The 11,851-nt window shown below is 44.0% G+C and overlaps 1 protein-coding gene across 4 annotated transcripts; it reads left to right on the top strand.

The window, feature by feature from the left end:
- The first annotated feature begins 340 nt into the window (after positions 1-340).
- On the top strand, positions 341-8,305 carry znf207b (zinc finger protein 207, b). Of its 4 annotated transcripts, none has more exons than XM_088600143.1 (11): positions 341-500; positions 1,983-2,109; positions 2,567-2,705; positions 3,083-3,268; positions 3,915-3,990; positions 4,100-4,170; positions 4,896-5,125; positions 5,530-5,622; positions 6,259-6,498; positions 6,688-6,844; positions 7,612-8,305. In XM_088600143.1, the coding sequence occupies exons 1-11, from the start codon at positions 460-462 to the stop codon at positions 7,770-7,772; spliced, it is 1,521 nt and encodes a 506-aa protein (XP_088456269.1). In that variant the 5' UTR covers positions 341-459; the 3' UTR covers positions 7,773-8,305. The 4 variants fall into 4 exon arrangements, with proteins under 4 accessions (XP_088456269.1, XP_088456270.1, XP_088456271.1 ...); XM_088600144.1 differs by having other exon boundaries at positions 342-500; positions 4,965-5,125; XM_088600145.1 differs by lacking the exon at positions 5,530-5,622 and having other exon boundaries at positions 342-500.
- Positions 8,306-11,851: the final 3,546 nt, after the last annotated feature.

Raw genomic sequence — 11,851 nt, 5'->3', positions numbered from 1 at the left:
CATATATCCTTATACATAAACATATACATACAAAACATACTGTACATAAACATTGATATATGTATAAACATACCTACATTTATAAATATACATGAGCACTAATATACAGTGTGTAGAAAACATATTCAATTTGTAATTGTCTCTGTCAAAATATTATTCTGAGGCTCCTTTGGTCTTTTTTTGTGACACTGTTTCTCCTTCACTTGTGGTATTTGATGAAATATCTCCTCTCGTATCTGTCCCGCGAGGAGAGCAGGCGCAGGGCTGCTGTCGGGTCTGCGCATGTGTCGGAGGCGGGGCCCCTGTCGTCACGGGCGAGGGCCCATTGTCCGGCCCGCGGCATTGTGGGAGAAACCGAGGGTTAGTCGCCATTTTCTCAGGGCGCTGCTTCTGCTGCTGCTGTTGCGGTGAGTCGTTTCGTTTCCCTCGGCTTTATCCAAAACTAGAGGACAGGAAACTATGGGACGGAAGAAGAAGAAGCAGATGAAGCCGTGGTGCTGGTATCCTTTTGAAAGAACTGTTATTGTTATGTGTGTTTTTTTATGTTCCGAGAGAATGTTCGTCTGTATTTCTAGAGCCCGGTGCGGTTGAGGTTCTCAGGCCGCCATTACAGCGCCTTTCATCCGGGCCTGGAGTGACGGACAAAGGCTTCTCTCTTTTTATTTTCCGGTGGATTTACACCTCGGTTCAAGTACGTGGTTCTAACGGGAGCGCCTTCTTGTACTTTGGTAACACCGGGGCGGCGGCCTTTCTCTGTCGCCGGTGTGTTTCGGTGGAGTGTCTCCTGCCTAGACTCGGAAGAGCCTGGACTTCCAGCAGGGCGGGGCGTGTTACTACGGGCTGACTTTAAAACGCATATTCGGGAAATAACGCTGGCGTGGGCCGCGGGAGGGTTAAAACGACCTGACTCGGTCCATCAACAGGCGTGGGCGGTGCGGTCAGCGCCGGGACCCCGCGGCTCCCAGCATTTTGCAGGGGAACCTCCGCCTCGCGTTGGTTTGTGGGCGTTTGGGGGGGGGTCCAGGCGGCTGCGCTTGTGAAAACTACGTGTTTAAATAAAAGCGCAAAGTTTTCAAGTCGTGTTGACTGTGCGCCCGGGGCCTCTGGGTTACAAGAGCCCGTTTCGCGTGCCCTGGCGCCTGCGCGGGAAGGCCTCTCCTCCACGCCGCGTCATTGCTGCTGCAGCACGGAAGTCACGCCGCAGCACCGTACTGCACGCCGTACTGCCAGCATGTGATGATCTTCTGGCTGTCCTGCACATGCACGGCATCTAAACTCTGCCATTACTGCGTAATGTCAAGTTATGTGCGTTGATCTGGTGTCTGCAATAACATAAAGACAATAACCCAATGTGCACATATTGCATTTATTTATAGTTCTTATTCTTTGTAATGCTTTAAAGAAACACAGAAGATATCCAGCAGCGGTAAAGACCGGTCCAGTTATGTGTTAATCTGCGGTTACGACCTGGTATGTTGTACCCGTGTGCGTGTTGGTACAGGGTGGTGTTTTCATAACAAACCTATTGTTTTATTCTGCAAAGAACGCTTGTTTCCTGTTGCCTCTGTAGACTCCTTTATTTTTGCTGGATTGCAGACAGATTATCGGCCAAATAAATTAGTATGGTATTCGAGTTTCTGGGTAGATACCATAAAATCACTTTATTAGCCACATACAATTTCTTGCTTTAGGAATTTCTTTGTCGCTGGTGGAGCAGCTGGGGTTAAGGGCCTTACTCAGGGGCCCAACAGAGTAGGATTCCTCTGCCGGCCACAGGATTTGAACTGGCAACATTATAGGCGCAGATCCTGAGCCACAGAGCCACCGCCCAAAGTTGCCTGGCTGGCCTCCACAGAAGTTTGTGTTGCATTGTTTTAACCCTCAAGCTGCATGGAAATTCTGGTCTCGTTGTTAATTACTGACCCTTCTGTACGCTTCGGATATTCTGTGGTAAAAAGCTATCCTTAACCCGCAATGCACAGGTACTGCAACAGAGATTTTGATGATGAAAAAATCCTTATACAGCACCAGAAGGCAAAGCATTTCAAGTGTCACATATGTCATAAAAAACTATATACAGGTCCGGGTCTAGCCATCCACTGTATGCAGGTAAGCCTTGTTCGTGATTTTGCAGGGGTTGTCTGAGCTGTTCCTGGAGACTTGGGTACCTGCTTGTTCTGGGGGGAGGGAAAGCAGAGCACTCCCCTCAGTCTGAACCTGCAGCGAGCTAACAAGTTTGCTTGATTGAATGTTTGGAAAGCTGTTTTCGCTTCATTTTAGGTTGAAGGTATTTAAATTGGCATGCTGTAGTTAAAAGGCTGTTTAGGACCAAAGGGCGGTTTAAATAAGTTGTAACTTGACTTAATCCTGTTGTTTCATTAATAATGTAACTGAGAGCTCAGCATAAAGAAGAACGATCAGGTGTGGGAGCCCCTGGAACCCGGGGTCAGAACCCCCGTTTTGTTTTGCCAGACTAATGTTGACTTGGTGTGATCAGAGCCGGACAAGAGCTGTGTTCAGGCCTGCAGCTCCTGTGTCTTTTAGCATGTTGGTCCCTTCCGCTCAGGTTCACAAAGAGACTATAGATGGTGTTCCCAATGCGATACCCGGAAGGACAGACATCGAGCTGGAAATCTATGGCATGGAAGGTATTCCGGAAAAAGATATGGAAGAAAGGAGGAGGTTACTAGAACAAAAAACCCAAGGTAACATTTGTTCATTGGCAATTATCAAAATGTTTAATATTCTGTGTTGTCCATTTACTGAATATAAATATTTCCATTAATTTACTGTTTTGTTTCTTTGTATTGATCACAAATTAAGTAATGTATCATGTCAGTGATGTTGCTGTGCTGTCTTTAGATTCTGTTAACTGTTTATCAGATGTAATGTGAGATCAGCGTCTTGGACTTCCTGGAGTCTGTTGAAAATACTATAGACTGACGAGTATTACTGTCTATATTCTGTCACTTGTCTGTTAATGCCTTTTGCACCAAAAGGGTGTTTTGGAGGAGTGAATTGTTAGGGTTGATATTCAGGGAGAGGGGAACCCAAAACCTCACAATCTCTTTGCCCCACGCAGCTGAAAGCCAGAAGAAGAAACAGAACAACCAGGATGATTCGGATGAATACGATGACGATGAGGAGGCTGGGCCTTCTTTCCAGCAGCAGGTGATGCAGCCCCAGACTGGCTTCATGCCCCCCATGACCCAGCCAGGGATGCCCCCCGTTCCAGGGGGTCCAGGAATGCCTCCGGGGAATTTCTCAGGTACTAGCCCATCAGTGCTCTGAACCACCACCGGCTGTGTTTCTGACCTTGGGCGGCTCTGGCGTCCGTACCTGAAAGAGCATTGCACCAGGCGCTAGCGGTCACAGCCCCCCCGTCCTGACCGTGAAGCTGACCACATCGATGTGATTGCGGTCATTGGGCGGGGCTGTGAAGCAGTGCTCTTGAGGTCGTGGCATAGCTCAGTTTTCTTTTCGCTTGTAATGTTTTCTATTCTCTTCCACTCGGAGCAGAGCGGTAGTATTACAGATGTGGCGGTGGCAGTATTTGTAGGCTATTACAAGTGCTGTGTGGTTTAGATTATATTTTGCAAATTACGGGTGTTATCCCTACAGAACGCATCCTGTTGTCTTGTGCTGTCTTAATGCTGCAGTGGCTGATGGGTTTTGACATTGTTTAACCAGCTATGCACAATGGCTAAATGAAGACTGACTATCATTTGTTACCGCCAGCTGATGAATGCACTGCATGGTGCACGTCGTTTATTTTTATATCTTGTTTGCTTGCTGCTTTTATCGTCGCCTATCTGAACGCAGAGAGAGTAAGCTCGACTAAGAATTGCAATGTGCTCGTTACAAATGGCAGATAAGCCCCGAGCCTTAACCCTGGGGGACTTTCCCTCTTGCAGGAATGCCTCCCATGATGCCGGGCGTTCCTCCCATGATGCCCGGAATGCCTCCTGTAATGCCTGGGATGCCGCCAGGGTAGGTGTGATGCAGGTTTTTGTTTTGATGGGTTTTCCTTTCAATAAGGTCATTTCAGCTTTTTTTTTCCTGTGCCGGCATTCGAATGTTCTCGTGTCGTTTCTCCCAGTATGATGCCCATGGGTGGGATGATGCCCCCAGCACCAGGAATGCCCCCGATGATGCCTGGTATGCCTCCAGGTGAGCAGTTGTTGTGAAATGTAATGCAATGTGGTCTAGCTTAAGAGGTGCAAATGTCAGTCCACTTATGAAGGCTTTGTTTTAAGAAAAAACATCTTTTAGACCTTTTCAGTTAAATGAAAGGGTGAGATCCCTGCCAAAAAGTAACTGTACTGTGAAGAAATCTGACTCCGGTCTGGGGTCATTGCTACTGCCCTGGCTTGAGTGGATTTTAAACTGACACCTGTTGTTGTATGTGACATGAACAGCTGAAAGGTGGGGATAATACAACCGCCGTGGGCACCGGGTCATGAGTAGAAACCTTTTGGTAACATGCAAATAAGCATCCAGTTTTTTATGTGGAAATGACTTGCCAAACTCTGAAACTCAAACACACATTCATGTTGATAATTAGAATGACCATGGTTGGACTCGGACTATAAATCCCTCTGTAATGTTGTTGTAATTCGGGGCACTGTGGGGAGAACACCTTGTGTGTCTCTTTCAGCATTCTCCGGAAATGTCCGTCTTTGTCAGTTAAACTCAGACTTTACTGGAATGCGCTGTGACTCTTGGCATCCCTACACCTGAACATCTGTTTTTTTTTCTCCCTGTATGGAAACAGACCCCAAGCTGGGTCTTCAGAATTGTAGGAAATGGTAAACGGGAGAGGGCCTACGGAAAAGTTCAGTTTTCCTTCAGGATCAATAAAGTCTATCTCATCTCATCTCTCAAAACATTGTTAGTACCACTGAGCACTTCGATATGGTCTCTGAGATGGACGCGTTCCTCAGACTGTGTGTGCGCACCCGCAGGTATGCCGCCCCCTGTTGGACCTCGTCCAGGCATGTCTCACATGGCCCAAGCTCCTCCCGTCACGGCACCAGGTGTGCTGAACAGGCCAGCCATGCCTGCGGCAACCGCCCCTGCACCTCAGCCCACCGTCACCAAGCCCCTGTTCCCCAGCGCCGGACAGGTACGCCAGCTCCTGCCTCTCGGCACCTGCCCGCGATCTGTCGCACAGGTGTTGTTGTAAGATGTTCAGATATGGGCGGCATCACTAAAGCATTGAATATGAAACATTTTTTGGAACTGTAGTTGGGACTAGTTGCTGCAGTGAACCAGTTCAGTTTAATCGCGTATGTTTTGTCAATGGGAGCTTGTCTAAAATGTAGTTTTTTTTAAAAAAACTGCTGCAATACGTGTGGTGGTTCCCTAAGGTACTGCGGGCTGGAAGATTCTCATTACTCCTGCATGACCAGATCGTCCAGTGCAGAATTATTTAATAAGTATTTGAAGCATAAAACCCTGCAGACTGCTAAGGTTTTATTACCCATGTTTGAATGGGTTTTCATTGTTTGCTCTTTCTTTGCACTACAGATGGGGACTCGTGTTCCAAGTACAAGTACAGCTTCTTCCAGTGCCGACACTCTGTCAGCATCTTCTAAACCTCTGTTCCCTAGCACGGCACAAGTACGCAGGAGTTTGCGGTTATAAACTGAGACTTGTGAAATTAGTGCTTCACAAAAGAAAAACAGTAGTAGCATGCAGTGAATAGACTTTCACTTTTAGAAATCAGTGATGCATTGAATTAATGCATTTATTGGTCACAAAATGGTGTGATTACCTTCATAACGTAGTTCAAAATTGAACGTGCTTTGCATATTAACTTAGTCCAAAGGACATGTTGTTTATTAGGAAGCCTTCTGTTTGTGACTTGCTGCATGCCAGTGTTATGTGAATTAACTTAAGTGGGAATTTGTTATAAATTTATGAAGTTTTATAGTACACTCAGTCTTTTTCATGTGTGTAGACAATCTTACTTGACCAGACATACCCAGCTCAAATCTAAGGAACTGGAATGTGTAGATTTGTATTGTGCCTATTAAGCTTTGCAGTGCTTAATAAGTGCAGTTTTTAGCTTTTTATTTTTCAAACCCTGCTCCCCGTTTACAGCTTTAATATGACTATTGCAGAGCATGGAATGGAAAGTATTTTATTTTTAATGTGAGCTTCTTGCGGTGTCTTGTTTGCTGAGGCCTTTTTTTAAAAAAAAGTCGTTTTCCATCGTGGATCTCCGCTGGCTTACTGTGGACGTTTGTCTTGCAGGCTCAGCAGGCTGTCTCAGGACCGGTTGGCACCGATTTCAAACCTCTGAGCACACCTGCCACCTCCTCAGACCCTCCTAAGCCAACATTCCCAGCTTACACACAGTCTACTGCTTCGACCACTAATGCATCCAATAGCACTGTATCCAAACCACCCGCTACTGTGACAAGTAAGCCTGCTACGCTTACTACAACGAGTGCGACTAGTAAGTTGATCCACCCTGATGAGGATATTTCACTGGTAAGTTCTTGCATTTTATTTCTTGCCCTTCAACAGTAAGTAATGTACTATAGAATGTAGGAATTGATGTAGCTTCTTTTGAAACGCTGAAGGATTGTGATTAATGTTGTGCTGAAGTTTTCTTTATCAAGTGACGTGTGTGTATCAAGTATCTAAAGTTTTTTTTTGTGTGTTTTCTCTCCTTGTTAGGAGGAAAGGAGAGCTCAACTGCCTAAATATCAGCGTAATATCCCCAGGCCAGGGCAAGCCCATATGGGCGCCCCGCCTGTTGGACCGATGGGGGGCATGATACCCCCACAGCAAGGCATGGCTCCACAGCAGCCAGGAATGAGGCATCCAATGCATGGTAAGCCCCATCGTTGGCGAAGTGATCGCTCCCTTCCACATTCACAGCGTTTTCATCAGCTGTGAGGAGATGTTTGCACGTTTACTGATGCGGAGGGAGTTTGAAGTTTTGAGTTCCCGATCGGGTGAAGCCCAGTGTTCGTAAAAGGGTCTCCAGCTGCTGCTTAGTGGTATCGTCCTCAAGAGCAGTTCTCTTCCTGGTCCAGGGGGCCTTCTGTCTCTGCCTTTTCTGAGTGGGGTCTTAATCACGGTGCGAATTGAAGCAAGTAATTGAGTTTTTCTGCACACAGCATACAGTATTTCGTTTTTTTCCCCAGTGTAATTAAGAATTTGCTCCCCTTTGCCTACCTAAAAGGCTTTTGATATGCAATCTGTTTATGAGGAACAGAAGTTGGTGGGAATGATAAAAAAATTGTTGCAGGTTCTACAGTTATATTTCATTCATTTCATAATTGAATGAAGGCGGTTCTGAAACTCAAGAATTACTGATGCTAGTTGCAAAACCTTTCAAACTTTGCCAACTGGAGAGAAAGCATTCAGCACCCCTAAAAACAATCTAGGATCGAGAACATCTCCTGTGCAATTGGAACGTTTGCCAAGAAAGAATCGGTCTGTGCCAACAAGGCCCAGAGAGCGTTTTCGCTTGTGGCTTGTTAAGTGTGAACTGGAGGTGGAAGGACAGGTCACTTGAGGCATTTACATTCCAAATGGTTTGTACCCTGGACCCTGGAGCTGGCAGCTGTTGATTACTTCTGGTTTTGTTTGCAGGGCAGTATGGAGCTCCACCCCAGGGCATGCCAGGCTACATGCCTGGAGGAATGCCTCCTTATGGGCAGGGGCCCCCAATGGTTCCCCCATTCCAAGGAGGGCCACCCCGACCGCCCATGGGAATGAGACCTCCTGTAATGTCTCAGGGAGGTCGCTATTGAAGCTGAAACGCCAACTCTTAATAGGTTTGGAGATTAAACCTTTTCTCGTCTTGTGGTGTTTTAGTAGCCAAGCCAGTAACCATAATCTACCTGCCCTATGAGGAGGAGAGAGAAACACATGGGACATTCTTACATAAAATTTTTATTTAAACAAAACTCACACAATCTGTTTTTGCAACTGATACTGTGTGGCTCTTTTTCTCATGTTTTGTTTAGGTTTTTAGAAGTTTAGTAAATATGGTTCGTAGTGTTTTGAAGGCGCTGGAGTAACATGAACGCAAACCACCTTTACCAAGGCAAGTTTTTGTAATTCCATTGTTCTACTGAAAAGGGAGGCCTTCGCAGCACCCTAGGTGCTGTTGGACGTCTTGTCCCCAGCATTGCTTGGTGAGGGCTTCTGATAGTAATTTCACCTGTTTTGTATGTTGCAACCATCGCACATCTGTCCAGATGTGATTTTGGCCACAGAGTAGCTCTTGTGATTTCTGTACTGTTGTAAAAAAAATTATTGTAATAAAATGTGATGAAACCTTGAGGATTGTTTTTTCATGACCCGTGGGAGGATCTCGTCATTAAGGTTTGTACGTGTACGTTTGTATGTTCGTGTGTAACCTGTACAAAGGGACTGTACAGCTCGCTTCGGAGATGCGATCTCTTTTCTTGACTTTCGTTTCTAGAAAAAACATTAAGTCTTAAAATTAATATAGTGGCTGTCCTCTTTTCTTCTACCTGTGAGGACGTTTTGACCCCTAGACGCTTCGGTCAGTGTTTGCTGCCCAATTCCCTGAAACCAGAGGTTGATGTATACATTGAAATAACTGTTCACTTTAGTTCAGATCGTTTTAAAATCTGGTTTCAGAGATGGACTAAAATTAGCTGGAATGGCTGAGAACGGTTATAAAAAAATGTATCTGAACAGTAAAATTTCAGTAGTATTTTTTTCCCCATCTTTGAATAACTGGATTTTGAATTACTGTATGGGTTGGGTTTTAAGAGTACTGTGCAAATGCAGAGCAACTTTTAGTGGTCTGAAATGTGAGCTTGGAGGTTGCCATTCTTAAACTTTTCCATCCTTCCTCCTATGGGATCTATTCCTTTGTAATTTACCAGTGTACTTACCAGTTGTTCTGCTTGTAAATTACACACATTCATTTTCCAAGATGTATATTCTTCAAGGTGCACACAAAATTACACCTCTACATGGGGAAAAAAGTGTAGTTGCACTCCTAACGTGGGTGATTACACTTTTAATATCTAGTGAATTTGAATTTTAATGTGGATGTGAATTAAATGTTAAATGCCACTTAAAATATTTGACATTTGCCATTACATTGCAAAAGGTTATAATTATAATTGTTTATCAGTTAAATAGGTTAAAATTGATGGAAAAATACATTCTCAGTTTTTAAACTACACATGCACTTGTTTCTGAAGGTTTTACAACGTGAATGGTCAATGGCAAAATTCTGAGAATCACTTTTCAGAGTTTTATTTAGCTTGGCAAGTGTAATCTATAAATGTTTTATGTTTAAAAACTATCTAATGTGCCTTTTTGAGTGTGTTAATCAAGATCACATGAAAAGCCCTGATTTTTTTATATTGTTTTGCAACAAAGTTTGAGAAGCCTTTCTAGTGCATGTGTAATATTTAAGATTAATTTGGCTGTGTTGCTAAAATTAGGATTTCTCTTCTCCCTGTAGCAATGCCATGGGACAGGCTGAGGCAGAGTCTCAGTGTTGCCCTGTACAGTCTGAGGCAAGTCCGAATTTTTTTCCATTTTATTTATGTCAAGGGCTTTCACAGCTTTGTGGCTGTTGGATTTCAATGTCCCCAAACTTGTAGCAAGTTTGGTGAAAGCCCTTGTGTGTTCAGTTTAGGAATCCAACTTGCTTACTGGGCTCTACATTAATATTTAGTGCTTTAAGCACCACAAAACTATACAGTTTAAAATTTTAAAAATCATCTTTTAGTCAGGCTTTAGATGAACAAAACTAGACGATACGGTTGATATGCAGTTTAGTATGCGTGTACTGTCTGAAGGGTGACTAAAGAGCTGTAGCTGATGGACAGGTGGATGAGCACTACCATTGTCCATAAGTTTTTTTTTTTCTGCCAACTTCAAGGTTGGTGCCTGTTTGGCTTTCTGTTTTCTGTAGGACGTGGTTGAAATGCATCTTACTTGCATTCGTTTCCGACTGCTTCAATTTGCAGGAGATACGAAATCCTTTCACCTGCCTGAATGTTTAAGTTTTTAATGGTAGTAGTTATTGGACTATAATGACTTAGTTTCATTGTGCATTTTGCACATCTAGTAACTTATGTATCTGGAGACATTCATGCAATTCTGTACCTTTCTTCCTGTTCTATTAATGTTGAGCTCAGTATGAACTGAAAAGACCTTTTGTGGCAGACAGATTGGGTTTTCATGTGCAGTGCTTATCAGCTCAATTCCAAGGGTATGTTTTATGGCTTATGGCTCCCTGGATCTCTGTCAATCTGAAGTAGTAAAACGTTTGGCATGCAAAGGATGTTCTCTCCAGATTTTTAAGGTTTTATAAATTGACTTGGAATACTGTTAATCTACCCATAGACTCAATCTCTGTTAACTGCTTGCTGTTTATATACATTGTTGAAATTTCCTGTCAGCATGCTGAGGATCTTTTCCTGAACCTCTCGTGATAAAAGGTGAGAGGTGCCGTTGAAACATTGTGTAGTACTACACTTGGGGGGGCTGACTAAAATCAACTTGGCTTCTAAATGCAATTTAAAAATAAGTGATTGGAGGCATTGGAGCCCTAACCCTACGTTCACCATCTAATGTGATTTGTGTTTCTGTTAACTGTAGCAGCAGCATTTCTGCACTTGCTTTTATACTGGTATTGAAGGAAAAATCCCAGAACACTGGCAGTACAGGTTTGTTGTACCCTGTAAGTACCTGTTATTTCTCAGAAAACTGTTGCAGTGGCAGATTACTCGGCACCCATCACTTTTAGCTCTGTACAGACGTAAATCCTGTTTTAACGTTCGGTGCCTGTACTGAGCTTCATTGATGTCTTAAAAGTTCTGTATCTGAAAATCGTAATAAAGTACCCTGCAGTCTGTACTGCTCTTCACTTCTTTTCTCCCTAATCTTTACACTTTTTTTTGAAGAATGAACTGAGTTGTGCAGTTGGATGCTTTCGTGTGAATGGCGTACATGTATTCTGATGGTGTTTGAGAGGGGATTGGAGTTTGTGGCTGTTGATTTCAGCTTTTTAGAAGTGGACAGAAAAGTTTTGTTTAAAGGACTGGTAATGGGTACAGTGTTAAGCCCAGTTAAGTATTTAATGGCCTTGTGCTTTTTTTGCTTCTAGTTGGGGAATTTTGGGAGGGGGGGTGGTCTTCGTTGCTTAACCTTCCAGTCCCTTTGATTTAGGAGCTTTAGCTCTGTTGGGCAGTGCTGTGAGTTTGGCATGCTACAGTCCTCACTCAAGTAAGTTAATGGGGTAAGTAAAGACTCGTCTGAAATTAAAACGCGGTCTAGATTTGTAACTCTTGTCAAAGTACATTTTGAGCGGTGTTAATTATAGGAGGTCTTGTTTTCTCTACAGAGAAAATTGCAGATAGTCATCCTTTAATCTGTTGGCTTGTGTTTTGGGATGATCTCTTGAGCATAACCAACCAGTGACTCGCTCAGATTTTTAATGTGTTGACTTGCAAAGGACATCGCTTCTTCTGCACCTTTGTGGTACTTCTGGTTCAGTGACAGAACATTAATCTCTGTACATGATTTGTGGGGTCACCAGTAATGAAAAAGTGTAGGCTAGCACCTCTGACCCATGGACCTTTGGTCCCCTTACCAGTCACAGGCAGTACAGCCTAATACTGGGGATCAGTGCTGGTTAGCGATGTGCATGTGCCACTAACAGCATTGCAAGCCTTCAAGTGCCCCTAGAGACCGCAGCATTCACCATTTGCCCAGGACAGATATTCCCCCATCCAGCTGAAGGTGTCTCTACTTGGGGAATCCCAGGCACAATTGGCTAGTGACATGACCAAGGCTTGATCCTGCAACATCTGCATCATACAGCTTAATGTGC

The sequence above is a fragment of the Lepisosteus platostomus genome, chromosome 11, assembly GCF_059453375.1.
Source record: "Lepisosteus platostomus isolate fLepPlt1 chromosome 11, fLepPlt1.hap1, whole genome shotgun sequence".
NCBI classification, from domain to species: domain Eukaryota; kingdom Metazoa; phylum Chordata; class Actinopteri; order Semionotiformes; family Lepisosteidae; genus Lepisosteus; species Lepisosteus platostomus.
This window is presented reverse-complemented; position numbering and strand designations above follow the sequence as displayed.